General features: G+C 38.0%; 1 protein-coding gene across 1 annotated transcript; it reads right to left on the reverse strand.

The window, feature by feature from the left end:
• Positions 1-1,868: 1,868 nt before the first annotated feature.
• LOC119783196 (melanin-concentrating hormone receptor 2) lies at positions 1,869-9,131 on the reverse strand. Its single transcript, XM_038284565.1, has 2 exons — positions 8,477-9,131; positions 1,869-3,948 (listed from the first exon to the last, which is right to left on the reverse strand). The coding sequence occupies exons 1-2, from the start codon at positions 8,878-8,880 to the stop codon at positions 3,309-3,311; spliced, it is 1,044 nt and encodes a 347-aa protein (XP_038140493.1). The 5' UTR covers positions 8,881-9,131; the 3' UTR covers positions 1,869-3,308.
• Between the last annotated feature and the right edge of the window lie 11,343 nt (positions 9,132-20,474).

Consider the following 20,474-nt stretch of genomic DNA (forward strand, 5'->3'; position numbering starts at 1 on the left):
GCCTTCCTTTGTCTGCTTGGATCTGCTCGTCAGCCAATTCAGCAGTCTTCAGGCTCCGCCTCCTGGAATTCTCTGTGCGGCGTTCGTCGTGTTAGCCATCCAGCAGGATTCTTTTCTACTATATTTTTGTCTGGGCACAGACTGAACTGTACAACCAAGTAATCGCCCTCCGTCAGATTTACATGGTCATTAACCTGAGTTTTCCCTCTACAAAGATTCCAGCCTTTGACGCTTTGTTATAACACTAATCTGTCTGCTTCAAATTTTGGGTCCTCACTTCACATCTTTCTGTCTGTCTGTCTGTCTGTATATCCCTCCGTTCATCCGTCCGTCCATCCATCTTCTCTCTTTTTTTATCTGTTTATTCATTCATATTTCACTATTCTGTGAAGATCCATCAAATAAAAGCTTAGAAGTTTAGCAGTTTCGATTTTTTTATTCAATGATTGGAGGTAACAAATGAAAGAAAATGAAGCACAATTTACATTTTCACTAACTACTAATTTCCACAAAATACAAGGCTGCTAACAGATTTGATTGAGTCACTTGAAGAGCTCTTACAAACAATGCAAAGCACTTCTGCCAGAACATCTGCAGAAACAATCTGGGTCACAGTACATCACATTTAGTGCTCGAGTGCCACTACAAATATTGAGACACTTTACAAGACGGTAACAAAAGCATTAGTTATAATAAAACTGAAGAGATGAATAGAACAGGGAAAATCTGATAAAAATTTTATGAACCGATTTTTAAAGTCTGTGTTCTTAGTTTAAATGCTGTAATTTAAATTCTTGATTTGAAAAAAAAGGAGATGATTCTTTATTGGTAATGCATTCCTATAATCAGAATCAGAATTTAAAAGCATTAATATTATTGATCACTCACAGCCTTCTGCTCTACCTCCTATTTTGAACATTGATGATGATAACAGAATAGTTACTAAACTTGTACTCAGTTGTCCCTGTTCCATTCATCAGTATTTATTTGAACATCTAAACAAAAATATTAGATCTACTTTTTGGCACTTTTTTCACTATTTTATACCTCAACTGACCAAACAACGATGCAAAAGCGACTCCAGTCCCTCACAGTGTTTATTGTCTCTGCTTGACTGGTGAATCCTTTTTTTAAAGACAGTTTCATACTAGCAAAAATGCTAATTTAAGCAAACTAAACAAAACAAACAAACAAACAAACAAACAAACAAACAAACAGAGCTGCATTAAATAAGTTACAGAAAACAACATTTTGACATCATAAATAACCAATGCATGACCTACTCTATTTATACCTACATTTAACCCATGTTTACGCCTGCATACAGTGCCTTGCAAAAAAAATTCTAAATTTAGTCACATAAAACAACATAATGCAAGAAGTCCTGTTTAATGACTACAAAAAAAATAAAAAAAAAAAACCAGCAAACCTGAGCAGGATGGTGTCTTGGTTGAAAGGTTTCGGCCGACATGCAAAACTGCTTTTCAGAAAACTTTCACAAAAATATCAACCTGAAATCCCCATCCCTTCAACGCCGCATAGTGGTAGAGGTATCATGCTGTGGGTTATAAAATGCAATTCTGCAAACTGTTAAGTTACTTTGTAAAGCATGTATCCTTTCTTACACAAATGCGACCCTCTTTATGTTGGTCCATCCCATAAATTCCAAATGAAATTGTTTTTTGGTTAAAACGTGACAAACTCGGACTAGGTTCAAATGAATACCTCTGCAAGGCTTATTGTCTAAATGTGACATGTACAAACACATCTCCCCTGAGGCATGTGACTCATATTTAAAGAAAGCATGCACTGAATGTTATACTTTTAGTGTCAATGGACGCCTAACCAAAGTACTTGCTGCACAAAGAGATTGTGGAGGTATAGGTTTTAATGAGATTTAGGATCTTATATTTTATTGAAATATTAGGAGTAAAGCAGTCCCTGAGAGGAGTTTTCTGTTACAGTCACCAATAGTCTGAGGTCAGACACCGACAGAAGTGGGCTGCACACTGTATGACTCTGCACTTATCATGAATACATTGCATTTTTCTTTAAAATGTAACATTTATACAGACATCAGTACAGTGCAGCCATGACAGCAGGCTATATATTTATATACAGTACTTTCCCCATCAGTGAGCAGCTTAGAAATGTGATCCTCAAATCTTTCAAATGTGCTCTGTAAAATGTTGAAACACCTTGTTCAAGACTACTTTACCTTTTTTTAGATAATTTTTTAGATAATAAATATTACTTGGAAGTGTTTACCTTGTAAGCTTGCTGAATGGTCGTGAGAATTTACAAAGTCCTGAAAATGCATCTTGCCAGAAGCCGATAGATGCATTCGCCTTCATGCAGAAATGAACCAATGAAATGCAGTGACACATATGTCAGCCAGAAGCGGTGGGCTGAAGCAGAACAAAGGTGGCTACGCCGATGGTCGAACCTGTAGACTTCGCTATTCAGTCTGTTTTAGCTGGAATATCATCTATTACTTTTTTTTATGAGCCTGTTTGAATGGGAAAGATGTCCCAGATTTGGTAAGAGTTTGGTTTACTGTGGTTAAGTCCACAAGTTGTGAAACAAATCATAATTGTGATACGCCACCGCTGCTACTGCTGCTGAGATTGGCTAAAAACTCGACATGGAAAGCAAGTCCTATTTGGTGATTCACCCAATCAGCTCAAAGAATTGCACTGAACGTCCCTCCCTTTTGCAAACACTTTCCACAGGAGCCTTTTCATTTTAATCTGGCTTAAGCCCTGTTAGCAAAATGAAAGGATCCGAACAAAGACAGGAAGTACCTTTTATGGGTTTGGGATGCAGTCAGCCGGACCCAATTTTGATCAAACTTAATTGTCTTTCTGAGCTCTAAAGTTTTGTAACACTGACAAACCGGATATAAACTTCTTCAGTGCCTCTGTTTCAAAACAGAACAGCTCATATCTGCTTTGCATCAGTAAACTCTGGATTATTGAGGCCACTGGTTACAAATCATAAGCCCTTAGAATGACTTCTTTATTAAATTACCTACAGCAGATCATGTCTGCTCAGGCTGAAGACGCTACACTGGTCCTGGTGAAATGACCAGTGAAGCTGCACAGAGGAATTCAGTCCTTGAGCTGACCCAATGTGTGCGCATGTGCTTTCTAATGACTAATCCAAATATTACTGAGCTTTTCTTTGCCGTCTTTTATTCAGCAGGATGCAGCTTCTTCCTCTTTTTTTCTCTAGCAAATTAATTTACAATATAAAAAAGCTGTACATCTTTTTTGTCAGGCTGCAGATACAAGCACTCATCATTCTGACTAGATGACGGTGACTCTGTAGTTCGGGTCGTTTGTCGTGCTGGAGCCGTCGGTTTTGACCACAGTGGCCTTGGACGAGTGCTGCGAGCTGTACAGGACGTTCCGCCGGCAGAGGCGCTCGCGGTAATTCTGGGCAAAGATGAGCAGCATTAGCGGGTTGATGCAGCTGTGCGAGTAGCTGAGGCAGATGCTGATGTTGTAGGCGTAGACAAAGGCGATGGTGGGCGGGTTGTTGCTCAGGTTGATCACCTGGATGACGTGGTAAGGTGACCAGCAGATCAGGAACAAGGCGATGACCATCAGCACCATCTTGGTGGCCCTCTTCGCCCACACCGACTGCTTCCGCTTGACGCGGCGGATGGAGCTGAACACGTGGTAAAGGGTGAGAGAGTAGAAGGTGCTGATGATGATGAGCGGAATAATGAAGCCCAGGATGGACTGGTAGAGAGTGTACCAGTACATGTCCTCGGGTCCGTCCAGGTTCATCATGCACACCTTCATGTGCAGCCTGTGGACCACCGTGGCGTAAATCATGACTGGGACGGTAAGGAGGAAGCTTCCCAGCCACACAAGCATGTTGATTACGATGGTCCACTGCACGGTCCTCCTCTCTGAGCTGGGATGCACAATAGCGATGTACCTGGCAGGAAAAAAATCAACTTTTTACAACCAAAAATAGATCATAGTAACTGAATAAAGTACATTTTTGAACAAATGGCATAGCAAAGGAGGTCATGCTGTTAAGAAACAGTGATAATGAGTTAAGTGCCCTTTGAGAATTTTTTTCTTGCGAGACAAAGAGTAGTGTTTGCAGATGTCTAACACATTTTTGCAAAGAAATGTAATTCAACCAAAAGAACAGAGGAGCCATTTAAGTGCCCCAAATTATATACATCCAGCTGCCTTTTAATTTCAGGGTGCCATCTTTGTTCCAATTTTCTATGACAACAATCTTGCAATTTCTATGGAACACTTTCTACGGCAGTGTTAATAGGTTAGAATAAAAAGGAAAATAGAACAATATGTTTTGCAAAGACAGAAACTGAAGGAACTGGTGAAAATAGCCTGCAGCCTAAATGTGGCATTTTGTGACTGCGTTTCTACCTGTGCTCTGAGTCTGAAGACAGATTATGCCTTTGCAAACAAAAAAACAACATGAAATATTCTATAATAGGAGATTTAGATTGATTAGAAGAAATTGCCATATTTCTATAATTCGGGAGAAAACCTGTTCTTAGGCTGACCTTCTAACCTCAATGCTGTCTTTTTACAAAACTTTACACAAAGCAACCATTCGATTTTTTTTTGTTTGTTCAGTATTTAGAGCTTTTCTGCTTTTCTTTTCACTTCCAAGCTTTACTGAGTCACCTGTTAGAAATAATGGAGCTGCAGTTAAGGGGGTCTTTGATCTTTTTGGGTAATTTCTACAGCTTTGTGTGTTAAAAAAAATACAAAGGAATTGGAGATGGGTAAATATTAAGTTTAATGATTTCCTCTTGCTTTATAAACATAAATTGATGTTGGAATGACCCAATGTGTTCATGTGAAACAGCTCAGGATGACCAGTGTACATGCTTAGATCATAAACATGGCACTCAAATCGTCTTTTTGAAGAGTTTCTTGTCATGGTGTATAAAACGTTTGTCATAACTCTTCAAGGGTTATTTGAAAAAGCTTATCCTTAACTCAAATCCATACATATGCAGTATAAAAATCCATTTTAGAAGGTAATGATTGTGAGATATTTAGAAAACAGACCAAATTAAATTACTGCTCTGTTTTCAACATTAAATACTGTGTTTCAGAAAACAAAACATTGCATTTAGATTTATACATTTTAAGTCAAACTTATTAATGTTTTTTTTTTATCTGATGATGTCTAAAGAATCTAAAGTGAGAGGCAGGATTCCCAGATAGAGAACATCTGCAACATAATGGCTGAACTACCAAAATTACTCCAAGAGGTCATCAGCGACTCATTCAAAAGGGCTAAAAAGGATCCAGGACAAAAATTTTAATGGTACATTTGACTTCACCAGAGGGATATTCATCTTTCCCATCTCAGATTATCATAACCATAACAAAAACTCTATTCAACACAATATTTTCTGCTTATAAACAGCGCTGATGTATGTCATTTTATAAACAGTGAAATTTTGTGCTTGTCTAAATGTCAAGAAAAGCTAAAAATTGCTAGCCTCGTGAGACCATCCTGATCTCGCGAGCTTTCAAGATTTCACTCGCTAATAAGTCTGGAGACTCTCCGTTAAAGAAAATTTGGAGCCGTTCACCAAACGAACGTCCAATCAGCGTTGGCTTTGAGGCGGGTTGAGGTGTGACGCAACGAGAAGCGCGACAGTTCAGTCTAAAGAACATGGCGGCTTCAGCCAATGAAACTAGCGTTAGCGTGGCTATCGAGCAAGTTTTATCGGAATTACAGAGTATTTCTTCTCTGAAAGAAGAGCAAAACACTGCTCTGGACGCTTTTCTCAGAGGAAAAGCTGTTTTTGCTCTTCTCCCGACTGGTTTCGGCAAGAGTAGCCTGGCTGTTAGTACGTCATATGCTTCGTTGATCTGATTGGTTTATTTGGCCCGTCTATCACCAACATAGGCCAATCAGCTAACCGGTATTTTCGCTCCTTCCCAAAATGACTTCAACAAAAGGTTTCCAGATGGAAATGCGGAGCAAATCCATCTGGCGGAGTCAGGTTAAAAAATTGCTAAAAAAAAGAATCCAAAGGTACATCTCACATTTAAGTTCAAGGCATTTAGGTTATAAAACTCTGACCTAAAGCAAAACAGTAAGTTCATCCCTGAAAGAGTTCAACAGGATGAAAACAAGATTATAGAATAGTCTATTCAAAGTCGAAGCTTAAATCCAGTCACTGGGGCATGATTATAAAAAGGCTTTTCATGTTTCAACATGGCTGAATTAGATTAAATCAGCAAACATCAGTTAATCCATTTCCTTCTAAACAATGGGAAAATATTTTTATCATTTTAAACACTTTATGACGAATCCCTGAAAACCCTGAAAGGTTTGGATGTTACCACTCCTTCCCCAATAAATGAACTCATATAGAAGCTGCGTTTACTGTCAGATTATCTCACATGATGTCAGATTTACTCGATCTGCAGCTTGAAAGTGTGACTGCAAAAAAAGAAAGAAAAAAAAAATCTGGAGGGCAAATATTTGTACAGGATTGTATAAGAGTTGGATTGTGACTAAATGTGTTAGATTAGTAGGAATTAAAAAGACACGAGTTATGGAAAGTTTTTGTGCTGGAGTGAAAAGTTGAGTTCTATGGAGCTTTAGTAAAAATACACAAAAAAATAATCCAACTATTTTTGGCATTTACTTAATCCTATGTTTTAACTTTAACACAATTGTTTAATGGTAGACATAAAACAATTGTGTTAAAGTAAATAAAAAGGGATTGCATAATTTTTTCAGTGTATTATTAAAAACAGATAAACCTTTTTAAAGTTAACACAGAAAAAAATATGTTTGTATTATTACTTATAATATGCTTTAGTTTATTCTCAAACCATTTCTTATTTAGGTTTATTTTAACTGTTTTAACAGATCAGAATAATCAAAATGATGAGTCAGAAGCAAATCCATCTAATTTTTTTTCACATTTTTAGAAAATGAGTGTTTAGCTATCAGCAAATGCCTTCATACTCTGATTGACAGAAATACACTTTTTAAATTAAATATTTCCATTTACATAAACAAATATATAAAGCTGACAGTTATGCATTTTTTAAGGAATCTACTTTATCGGTTTGAAAAATGTATTGAAGTTCTATTTTAACAATATAGATAAAATGTTTACATATACATTTACAATAACGTACTTTAACTGTAATTACCTTCCACTGCACTTTAATTTAGATAGCTTCTGTTTAAACTATATATAAATATATAGCTTGGACCAAATATATGCTATTGTACATAACTGTAAAAACCCTTTTTATAGTAATATCCACCTGTATATTATATTCGGTACATATCCAGCTGTAAATTTAGTTCATAACACTAGTTTTCTATATATTATATTGATCTATTAGAAAGATTCTGTTTATAATAGTATTCATCTCTATACTTATCCAGTAGAACTCATGTCCTGTATTTATGGAAACATTATTTATCCTGCACTAGGGTTGTCACGATACTAAACTTTTCAACTCGATACCGATATTAAGGAAAATATTCCATACTCGATACCATTTTTGATACCAAAAGGATAAAAACAAAGACTCCAAAATTCTACAGAAATATTTTCATTAATAAATAAAATACAATAAAGGTTGTATGCTGTGGGAAAAAAACATATAAAACTAAAATTAAGTGGTCCTTCCTTGGCTATGTTTTGCACACATAACAATGACGCTAGCCAAACCGGTTAAGAAACAAAAATAATTCTCAGCAGCTGCACCTTTTACAAAAAAGTGTGAAACTGAAAAGTGCGTAGAATTATTCAATCACACAGTGTTCTGAAAGTGCATTTTCCTCTATTCTGCACTTTAGATGAATGACTGTTTAGGTGCCACTGGTGGTGGCACTGTATCGATATTTTTAAAAACGAGTATTGTATCCGGATACAAAGTTTCAGTATCGATACTTTTTTGAGTATCGATACTTTTGACAACCCTATCCTGCACTTGCTCTTATTGCACTTCTGGTTAGACCTAAATTGCATTTTGTTGCCTTGTACCTGTACCTGTGCAATGACAATAAAGTTGAATCTAATCTAATCTAAAATGTAACTGACTTTCACTTGTCTGTGCATTATCTATCTCATGTGAAATGCATTTTTCATTCTTTTAGCAAATCATGGTTTGTTAATAATTGTTGATATAATAAACAATTAAACAGTAATGCTTTTGGTCTTACTTAGAACAGTTTTGTTATTTTTCCAGCGTTTAATTGTCATTAAACAATGTATTGTTTCAAGTAGAGCAAAGAAATTAAATCTCAGCATTTAAACCATCCCCTTGGGCAGAAGTATGCTGTTTGATAAAAGGAAAATCATCATAAAACAATATATGCTGTTATTCTCTGCTGTTATTGATTAATTGATTAATTGACTGTCAGTCCCCATCAATGATAACATGGTTTAGTAGGTGATGCACAGGTTGTTTTTAATGACAGTCTTACCTACCTATCAATGCACAGCACTGTCACTATCCCCACGGTGGTGAACTGGTTGCTGACATCCACCACCACCACCGCTTTGCACATAAAGTTTCCGAACACCCACTGCCTGTCTCTGACCAGCTGGTGGATGTTGAAGGGCATCACCAGCAGGAACAGCATGTCAGCTATGGCCAAGTTCAGCACGTAGATGTCCGACACCATCTTCTTCTTGCAAGCTGCCACCGCGTAGATCACCAGCGCGTTGGCGATGACTCCGACGGAGCACAGGATCCCGTAGATTGAGGGGAAAATGTGCATAAAGGTGGTGATGTCGATGGGACTGTAAGGCGTGGCGGTTGGAGATAAACATGACTGATCGCTTAAGTTGGATGAGGTGCTGTTATTGCAGATTACATCCGTGTCATTCATATTTAGGTCCCTTGAAAATAGGTGCGCTCTGCAGCTGGAGTCTGCTGTCCAAACTTGCGCGTAAAACTTGATCTCTGCCTTCTCAGTAGCGCGGATACCAGGAACTCCACTCGCTCGGTCGGATTTGATGTCCCAAAGTTAAGAAGTCTGAGCCAGAGTGACTGCATGAGCAACAGATGCCATGTGAGGCAGCTATGATCTGGACAACATCCGTGCGCAACTGCTCCAAACGCTGAGAGCCACAGCGGACCTTCAGTTCCCTCCCTTTTACTGATCATATGTGGGTTGTGTAACACTAGCAAATGAAAGGAAGGACTCTTTACTGGTGATCCAGCTTTGGATTCAAAGTGGGATCTACATTCATATTGTTTAAATCATTTCCACTGTTTGTTTGCTTGAAGAATAGTAAATATATAACAAAAAATGTGAGTCTATGAATACCTGGATAATATCATGTTTTTGTCTCTAATCTGGAAACAATTTAGCTTTTACTTCTTTAAAGCTGCCAAACTATTTACTGGAGATGTAGGAGAAATAAACCCAAAACTCCAGAATCTTTTTTATTTTGAATTTGAATTAATTCTCCTGGTTTTTGTTCCACTTTAGTTGAATTCTCTCCCTATTATTTTTTATTTACATCAACAGCCTTTATTTATACTTGGAACATACATCATAAAGCAGCATAAACAGAAATAACTATTAGAATAATCCTACCTTTCATTTCATAACAGAAAAGTGATAAATATTAACATCACTGTTTTCCTGAATGTAACACCAAAAACCACGTGCTGCCATTCAGACATAAGGTTTCCTCTGCTTTTCTTTTCGTTTCTGTTTCATAACATCATGCTCTCACCCCCCTTTCTAATGAAATACATAAATGGAGAATTTATTTTCAAATATAACAGATGTATCTGAAAGCGTAGCATACTATAAATATCATATAAATTTAATCATGAACTGTACACAATACTGAAATAGATTCGTTTGGAAGAAAATTATGAATTATTTCTCTATCCACACAGATTTACGTATGCAGCTTTTAGAACGAAGTTATAGTTTGGTCATCAAGTAAAACATTTTATTTCAAAGGAAAATAATTGATTGTGTGTAGATGTTACAGAGGAAGGCTGCACTGGCATCTTATACATGTAACATCACCTCTGTTCCAATTCTATGTATTTAAAGAGAATAATCTAGAGAAAATGTAAAACTGCTAATAAAAATTTTCAGCTGCTCAAAACATATTCAGTGTAAAGATTCCTTTAAAACAAAGACTTAGGTTTAAAATGATGATTATGGACCAGGACAGTCAGTGAAAAAGAATGACATTCTACCTTAAAAATCCAATCTGAAAAGTGTTTCCTAAATGTACATTTTAAATGAAATGATTAAAGAGGACCTTTAAATTGTATTTAACAATCGGTTATTAAATACTGCGACTTGAAAATTAATTTTCAAAACTATTTCTAAATGTAGATTTAAAACCCACAATTCTAAAATATAGTTATTAAAAGTTCAATTCCATTTTCTTTTTTTCACTTTGCATTTTAAAATCATGTTTGTAGTTAGATATTTTTTCATTACAGAACTAAAATTCTCTGAAAAATTCAAGGATATACAAAGGCAACAAAAAAATGAATAAATACCTGAATCTTCTGTCAGCACAATAAACATTACAATGCTCGCCTCGAGGACATCATGTATCTAGATATGCAGACTGCTTCTACAATCAATCTATAATATTTTAGTCTATAGCGTAATTAATCTGCATTGCAATCATGTTGGGGGTTTTATTTTATTTTTTCAAATAAATTTAGCTTTTTCTTAACTATTAATAAAATTAACAAATGAGAATTTTCTTAAATAATTAAATATTTTGTTGAGTATTATTAGCAACCATGGGAAGTGACAAATAGGAATTTAAATTCAAAGCCACTTTAGGAAATTAAAAGAAGAATTTTCGTCAGCATTATTATAATTTTTAATATCAATACCAAAAATAAAAAGGAAAAAAAAAGGAAAACAGTTTATCCTTCTTTCTTGATTTTACCAAGAACACTCCAGATAACCTTTACACTCTCCTCCTATTCCTGTTCACTGTATTTTCACCCTTACTAAACCACTTCAGGACATCATGAGGTTTTTTGAAGTGAATATCTTTTGAATTCCACTCAGGGAGCCTCATATCAAAAATGTGATTTTCTTTGGAGCGTCTTTAAAGGACAGGAGCCAATCTGATCGACGCAGAGCAGCAGAAAGGACTCTGCTGGGATCTCACCACAGGTCAGAGGGAATTGATGCGCTTTTTTCATCCGGGCCCACAGGTACAGTCTGTTCAAACTCTCTGGTAGATCATATCAGCTTCATCCACTGTGCAGTGTGCATGGACATGTCACTGTTTCCTCACAGGCTATGATATCTGGATTTACAGACGTAAATAACAAAAGAAATGTAGTCCGAACTATATATTTAAACGTAACTTTCACATAAAAAACAATCAGTAATTTGTATTTCACCATCTTTATCCTTGAACCTTGTACCAAGAGATTAAACCGCCATACTAACCATCAATGTTTTGCACTTTGTAAAGGTACAGCCAGACGTTTCAGTGCATTTTATGAGGATTGGACAGTAGTAGCCATTCAAAATTTCCCCATTCTCCTTGATGGGCCCTTGGCTGGTCCCCTACAATTGAGTGATTGCCTTCGAGTCAATTAGCCGCATGTCGTCATTCAATTGCTGGTTGTCTAGGTGGTGCCCTGAAAACAACGTGGGCTACATTAATAATTGGCAATCCTTTTGGGGAAAGCCTGGTCTGATTCGGAGAGACGGCATCCATCCCACTTTGGATGGTGCAGCTCTTCTTTCTAGGAATCTGGCCACATTTATTAGTCCTCCAAAACCCTGACCACCCAGGGTGCAGACCAGGAAGCAGAGTTGTAGTTTAACACACATCTCTGCAGCTTCTCTACTGTTACCCACTCTTTACTCCATCCAGACAGTGTCTTGCCCACGACCAAAATCTAATAAATTAGCAAAGATTCCCAAAGGAGTAAATCATGATAATCTAATTAAAATCAAAATAACTCCAATTGGGGAAAAAGTTAAAACAATTAAATGCGGTCTGTTTAACATAAGATCGCTTTCCTCTAAAAGTCTACTAGTTAATGACTTGATTTGTGATAATCACATTGACTTGTTTTGCCTTACAGAAACCTGGCTGCAGCAAGAGGATTATGTGAGCATAAATGAGGCAACTCCTTCAAGCTATTTAAATTTTCACATCCCCAGAAGTTCTGGGCGAGGAGGAGGAGTAGCAACAATCTTCCAGTCTGACTTACTGATTACTCCCAAAACAATTAATTCCTACAACTCTTTTGAACATTTAACCCTTAATTTCCCTGATCCAAATTTCAAGGCAAGAAAACCTCTTCTTTTTGTAACTTTGTATCGTCCACCAGGTCCTTACTCTGAATTTTTAGATGAGTTTTCAGAGTTCCTTTCTGATTTGGTATTAAATACTGACAGGGTCATCATAGTGGGAGATTTTAACATCCATGCTGACATTGAAGGCGATAGCTTAAGAGCAGCCTTTAATGCTATCTTAGACACTATTGGCTTTGTTCAAAATGTGAATAGTCCCACGCATTCTCATCTTCATACTTTGGATCTTGTGCTGACATACGGCATAGAATGTGAAGAAATAACAGTATTTCCTCACAACCCTGTCCTCTCTGACCACTTTCTAATAACCTTCAGGATTACTTTAACAGAGTTCTCCTCCCCCCAAAGAAGGTTCAATTTTAGTAGATCTTTATCAGATAGTGCAGTTATAAATTTTAAAGAATCTGCTTCACTTTCTCTCTGCTCTGTGTCACTGAGCAGTGCTGCAGAGTGCAAAAGCTTAGCTTATTCCCCTTCACAGGTTGATGATTTTGTTGAGGGGGTTGCTAGTTCTCTGCGTATTGCCTTAGACAACGCAGCTCCTTTGAAAATGAAAACCGTTAAAAATAGAAAGCTTGCTCCTTGGTTTAATGCAGAGCTGCGTACTTTGAAGCAAAATGCTAGGAAACTGGAGAGAAAATATCGCTCCACAGGCCTGCGAGAGTCCTTCCTAGTCTGGAAAAATGGTTTACTGCTGTATAAGAGGACCCTTTGTAAAGCAAGAGCAGCATACTTCTCCTCATTAATAGAGGAGAATAAGAATAATCCTAGATTTCTTTTTAATACAGTTGCCAAACTCACCCAGAGCCATAGCTCTGTTGAACCGTCCATTCCACCTGCTCTTAGCAGCAATGATTTTATGGGATTCTTTATAAATAAGATTGATCTTATTAAAAATAAGATCATAAGCACTCCTCTATCCGCGATTGTACCTGAGGTAGTCATGGAATCTGAACCGGGTTTAGACTGCTTTGATCCAGTTGAACTCTCTGAATTAGCAAAATTATTGTCTTCATCTAAGCCTTCAACTTGTATGTTAGATCCAGTTCCAACCAGGTTATTTAAGGAGGTATTCCCTTTGATTTCATCCTCCATTTTAGATGTGATTAATCTATCTCTGTTACAGGGATATGTACCTAAAGCTTTTAAGATTGCTGTAATTAAACCTCTGCTTAAGAAACCGTCTCTTGACCCAGATGACTTGGTCAATTATAGACCTATATCCAATCTTCCTTTCTTATCCAAAATTCTTGAGAAAGTAGTTGCCAAACAAGTTTGCGATCACTTCCACCATAATGAACTTTTTGAAGAGTTTCAGTCTGGCTTTAGAGCTCATCATAGCACTGAAACAGCTCTGGTGAAAGTCACTAATGATATTCTCATGGCCTCAGATAATGGACTTGTATCTGTGCTCGTCCTGTTGGATCTTAGTGCTGCATTTGATACAGTTGACCATAATATTCTTTTAGAAAGACTTGAATATTTTGTTGGAATTAAAGGAACAGCACTAGACTGGTTTAAATCTTATCTATCTGATCGAATTCAGTTTGTTCATGTTAATGATAGATCTTCAACACGCTCAAAGGTTACCTGTGGAGTACCACAGGGATCAGTGCTAGGACCAATTCTCTTTACTTTATACATGCTCCCAATTGGTAGAATTATTAGACAGCATGGGATTAATTTCCACTGTTATGCTGATGATACCCAGCTATATCTGTCTATAAATCCAGATGAAGCTAACCCATTACATAGATTACAGGCATGTCTTGAAGACATAAAAACCTGGATGACTCTTAACTTTCTGCTCCTGAATGCAGACAAAACAGAAGTTATAGTCTTTGGACCAGAGTCTCTGAAAAAGAAACTGATTAGCCAGTCACTTCATTTGGATGGGATTAAACTGATTTCAGATAATAAAGTAAAAAATCTTGGTGTTATTTTTGATCAGGACCTGTCATTTAAATCCCATATCAAAGAGGTTTCTAGAATTTCCTTCTTTCATCTGAGGAACATTGCAAAAATTAGAAATATCCTGTCCAGGGGTGATGCTGAGAAACTAGTCCATGCATTTGTTACTTCAAGGCTGGACTATTGTAATTCTTTACTATCAGGAAGTCCACAAACTGTAGTTAAAAGCCTTCAGCTGATCCAAAATGCTGCAGCCAGAGTTCTAATGAAAATGAAAAAGAGAGATCATATCTCTCCTATCCTGGCTTCTCTTCATTGGCTTCCTGTTAAATCAAGAATAGAATTTAAAATCCTCCTTCTCACATATAAAGCCTTAAATGGCCAAGCTCCATCTTATATCAGAGATCTGATTGTTCCTTATGTTCCTAACAGAGCACTTCGCTCTCAATCTGCAGGTTTACTAGTGGTTCCTAGAATTTCTAAAAGTAGAATGGGAGGCAGATCTTTTAGTTATCAGGCTCCTCTCCTGTGGAACCAACTACCAGTTTTAGTCCGTGAGGCAGACACCCTGTCTACTTTTAAGGCTAGGCTTAAAACTTTCATTTTTGATAAAGCTTATAGTTAGGGTGGCTCAGGTTATCCTGAGCTATCTCTATAGTTATGCTGCTATAGGCTTAGACTTTTGGAGGACATAGGGACCCCCATTTCATCATTCTGCTTCATTCTCTCTCTGTTCTCCTATTCTGCAGAATCTGTTAGTTCAATCTCTAACCTTCTGCTCTCTCTGCTTTCCCTCAGAGTAGCTTTGCCTCGTCTGTTCCTGTTTGGCTGTGACGTCATCCTGGAAAAAACATCAGCTGTGCTGCTTCTATCAACACCCTTGTTAATAGATGTTGGAGATCGGCCTGTTTTCCAGTGTGGTCCTGTTTCTCTGACCGTGACTGAGTGGATGTGCTCTCTTCGTCCTCTGGCATGGGAGCTGCCTTGGAGCTCGTCTGCCTGGCTGTGTGTTTCCTGGACGGGGCCGCCTTTTGCAGCTGCTTTTTGTATCTCTGCTTCTGTCTCCTTGAACCCCAGTCGGCCTCGGCAGATGGCCGCTCACACTGAGCCTGGTTCTGCTGGAGGTTTCTTCCTGTTAAAAGGGAGTTTTTCCTCTCCACTGTCGCTACAAGCATGCTTAGTGTGGGGGATTGTATTTGAGTCAATGAGTCAATGCAATCAACTGGTTTTCCTTAGATAGAAAACTTTGTATCAATTTGACTGTATGATCTGGTTGAACTGTAAAGTGCCTTGAGATGACATGTGTTGTGAATTTGGCGCTATATAAATAAACTGAATTGAATTGAATTGAATTGAATTAGTAGATGCAATCAACTGGTTTTCCTTAGATAGAAAACATTGAATCAATTTGACTGTATGATCTGGTTGAATTCTATCTTCAAAGTGTAAACTGTAAACATGAATCTTTGTACTAAAATATTCTTTCTGTCATGATTTGTGGACATTAAGACCTAAAGAGAAGCACCATCTCCTGATCAGACCCTGAAATTGAGTGAAAGGATGGAGTCGGAGTAAAAAAATATGAAAGAGGGGTCACTCCAGAAGAAGTTTTAGGTTATTTCGCAAGGAGTTGGAGGGAAGTGGGCTGCCATTCGGCTGGTGTTTCACTGGGAAGCGCCATTTTGAATGGGAACTGGTAGAGAAAAACATCTTAAAGTCAGAGACCTGCACTAAAAAAGATCTCCAGAGAGGATGCGTGTCTGACATTTTTAAAGCTGGGGTACCCAAAATAAAAAAAAAGCTCGCTTAACAGGATTGTTTTTGACTATAGGTACTATCAAAAGTACTATCCTTAACAGCAGAGAGCAAGAGACGGTGCATACAGTACATGTTGATGGGATCTATTAATGAGGAAGGGGCAAGTCTGTCAAGAATTTTCTAGGTTAAGAAGAGAACCTTGAAGTCAGCTCAAACCTGACAAGAAGCTGAAGAAGAGAAAGGCCAGATGTAACCATGGTTTTCTTGGTTGTTCAGCTTATTAATGCTGTGAAATCATTGGGTCAGGATGTGTGGACAGCCACGTCTCGGCCGATAAACAATTAGATCAGAACTAGGGATAAGATTAAGAACCTAGGAGGGGGTTGAAAAACTGTTAAATTTACACAATGGAAGACTGTTTAATAATTGCCATTTGGTGGCGTCAGATTATAAGAGACAGAATTTGTAAAAGCATTTTTTTCCCATCACCTATCAAAAAACATTCCTACAAATAAATTTAGATTTTTGGTTATACATGTTATAAGGAAGGAAGTTAAGAAGCAATAAAATAAAATCGCCGTTTCAGACTTTTTTTTTACATTAAGTATTTCTATAATAGGTAATTACAGCAAAATGTAAAGAGTATTCGTTTTCTTTCTTTTTTTTAGAATGGTGGCCTAGATGTTAGGGCATAGATTGGAAACTAGAGGTTCTGAGTTCTAGCCCCACCCTTAACCCCACACTGCTCCCCAGGCGCCGCACAATGGCAGCCCACTGCTCGCCAAGGGGATGGATTAAATGCAGAGAGTGAATTTCATTGCTCTATACTTGTGACAAGTGTAATGAACATAGAAGCTGGGAAAAAAAAAGAATACTTTTTATAAGGATACTATTCTATGGGACTGATTATCTCTAATAACGGACATTTAATGAGTTGATAACATCTAAAGCTGGTGATCTTTGAGTATTCAGGCCAACCAGCAAACCGACTATGTGCATTAGCACTTTAAGAATGAACAAATGACCAAAATGCTGAAAAGATTTTAAAGCAGCAATAGATGAACACATATAAAAGATGCTCTAAGCAACTCAAACAAATAAAATAAACTCTCCCAGGATGGGTCAAAACCCAATAAAAAAGAAGAGTTTTCAGAGCGTATTTAGAGATACACATTGTTAGATGAGCACTGGCAGGGAGTTTTAAAGCCTTGGAGCTATAACAGAAACAGCTCTTTCCTCTCGTTTCCCCTCGTTCTGTAGCTTCCTCTGCTATTCAGGAGTAGCTGGTCCAATGACCTCAGTTAAATGGAGAGGCAATGTTATTGTAAAAGCACAGAGATAAGACGAGGCAAGACCATTTAAAGATTTGAAAATCTATGAAATAATCTTAGAATGAACCCTAAAATGAGGAGGCAGACAGTGCAGGGAGGCTAAGACAGGAGCACTGCAAAAACAATCTCAAAATGAGTAAAAATGTCTTAAATTAAGTGTATTTGCCGTTAATTTGAGCAGGTTAATAAGACGATTTGCCAATGGAGTTAGTATTTTTACTCTTAAAATAAGCTATCTAGATATTATGCACTTGAAATAAGACAATGCAATTGTTTTTTTCTTGTTTAAAGTGTAAATTGTCTTGTTCCATTGGCAAAGTGTCTCACTTCAATCCGTATTTCAAGAAAAAATACACAGATTTTAAGAAAAAAGGACTTATTTAGATTTTATTTTTTTGCAGTGAGCTCTTTGCTCTCTTTTGGTTATATCAGTAAAAAAACGATTAACTGAATACTGCACCAGCCGGACAGAAGCTAGGGATGTCTGTGAGATACCCTAGTCATGGAGGCATGATGGGGAAAATACATGGATTTCTGCTTTTAAAGTCCTGCTGTAGAAACATGTTTCACTTAAGTTGGTTGTCTCAGTTGATAAATACTGTTTTTTATCACTGAACTGATCTGCCTGTCAAGATTAAACTCACTGTCCATTTTTACCCGGAAGCTAGTGACAGTAGTTTTTCCTGAGCAAGAGAGTCAAAGCTCTACAAAAAATGACCCACTGAGGAGCCCCAGGCCTAAAAGACAAAGCTCTATCATTCTGTCATTGGAATTTAGGAAGCTAAGAGTCATCCAGGCTATAACTTCTGTAAGGCACGCCAAAGATGACGGCACAGAGTGGGAGCCTTCTCGTTTAAGGGGTAAATGGACTTGGCAGTGATCGGCATGAAAACGAAAAGCACATTTGTGCTTCCTTCCATGGGAGCCAAAGTAGCAGATACACTGGCAAAGCAAAGGCCTCAGAGCAGAGGAAGACTTTAAACTGCCCAGGGTGACACAGGATGTCCCTTCTACTCTTGTGAACCAGTCATGGTGCTTTGAATCCCTTTAGAACGCTCTCTAAAAGATATCTGATCTACAGTTGCAAATTCAGCTGAAATAAAGCTATAATCACTCATTTTAATCATCTTTAGCATAAAAAAATACCAGATTAAATGCAACTCATGATTCAGTTTGAGAGTCGTTGCTCCTCTACGTCGAAAGGAGCCAGCTGAGGTGGCATGGGCATCTGTTTCAGGCATGTCCCGTTAGGAGGAGGCCTTTTGGAAGGCCCAGGAAACGCTGGAGGGACTATGTCTCTGAGCTGGCCTTGTGTCGCCTCGGGGTCCCCCCCCCCAGAGCAGCTGGAGGAAGTCTGTGGGGATCGGGAAGCACTGCACTGCAAAAACCATCTAAAAATGAGAAAAAAGTTCTTAAATTAAGTGTATTTACCATTAATTTGAGTAGGTAAATAAGATAATTTGCCAATGGAATGATTATTTTTAGTCTTAAAATAAGATAATTAGATAATATTCACTTGAAATAAGACAATGCAATTGTGTTATCTTATTTTGAATGTAAATTGGCTTGTTCCATTGGCAAAGTGTCTCAATTACCTACTCAATTCAAGAAAAAAATGCACTTATTGCAAGAAAAAATGACTTATTGAGATTTCAATTTTTTGCAGTCTGGGCATCTTTGCTTAGACTGCTGCGTCCGCGACCCAGCCCTGCATAAGCAGAAGAAAATGGATGGATGGATGGATGGATGGATGGATGGATGGATGGATGGATGGATGGATGGATGGATAGATGGATGGATGGATGGATGGATGGATGGATTCAGTTTGGTCGCATTTCATTTCAGCTAAAGATATCACAGTCTACTGACTTAAGTTGGATATGAGAGGTGTTCTTAGAACTAAAGCCTGGTTTATGCTCAGAAACCCGGTCGTCTGCGTGTGTCGCAGTTGACGCAGACATGCTTGTGTGTCGTCTGGCGTCAGATGAGGGGTTGTAGATGGCGAACAAGCTCGTCAAACCGACACACGGACACCCACAATCCTAGCAAGTTCATGATTCTCCCTCTTGCGTTGTGGCGTGAAATAACATAGCGCAGACTACGCTTCAAAATTGGGCATAAATGAGAAATATCTACATCATACCGGCGACAAGCTCACTGCGACACACTGCTGCGGGAGGATACACAGCCCTTAATGCTGCAAAAATTATAGACTAACTTAGAACTTTAGTTAAAATCGGAATAGCAATATTAAGAACTGAACTTGTTACATTTCTAATAATCAGTGCTCTTCATTTAACCAGACCTGACCAAAACAAAAATGCAAAAACCAAAGGGCAGAATATGGAAATCACACATGCACTCAGGAACAGTAGGGACAGTATGATTATTTCAAATAAGTTCTGTGGTCTGAACCAAACATGCTTTAAATGTTTGGCCATGGTGACCATTATCAGCCTCGTGAGACCATCCTGATCTCGCGAGCTTTCAAGGTTTCCCTCACAGATCAGTCTGGCTACTTTCCGTTAAAGAAAATTTGGAGCCGTTCACCAAACGAACGTCCAATCAGCGTTGGCTTTGAGGCGGGTTGAGGTGTGACGCAACGAGAAGGGCGACCGTTCAGTCTAAAGAACATGGCGGCTTCAGCCGATGAAACTAGCATTAGCGTGGCTATCGAGCAAGTTTTATCGGAATTACAGAGTATTTCTTCACTGAAAGAAGAGCAAAACACTGCTCTGGAGGCTTTTCTCAGAGGAAAAGATGCTACTCTGCAGCAGCAAGAGTAGCCTGGCTTGTGGTTGTGTTTTCGTCGTCGCTCTGTTAGTACGTCATATGCTTCGTTGATCTGATTGGTTTATTTGGCCCGTCTATCACCAACATAGGTTAGACCATTATTTCATTGAAGAGGAAAATCCTATAACTTGACAGCGCCATTCCACCGTTCAAGGATGATGGTGGTAACAACCTGTTTTTTGCCAACAGAGTGGCTGATAAACTTAACAAAATAGAAGAAGGAACAAAATTATGAGGAAAACACTGAAATACAGTTTGAAGAAATCAGCCAGGATGGTCTAATATACTAATTTACAAGACTTGTAAAACGAAAATTGCAACAAAAGACACAGAAAATGTTTGACCCAAATCATA

This window comes from Cyprinodon tularosa, unplaced genomic scaffold (assembly GCF_016077235.1).
Source record: "Cyprinodon tularosa strain WSP-4 unplaced genomic scaffold, ASM1607723v1 ctg20, whole genome shotgun sequence".
NCBI classification, from domain to species: Eukaryota; Metazoa; Chordata; class Actinopteri; order Cyprinodontiformes; family Cyprinodontidae; genus Cyprinodon; species Cyprinodon tularosa.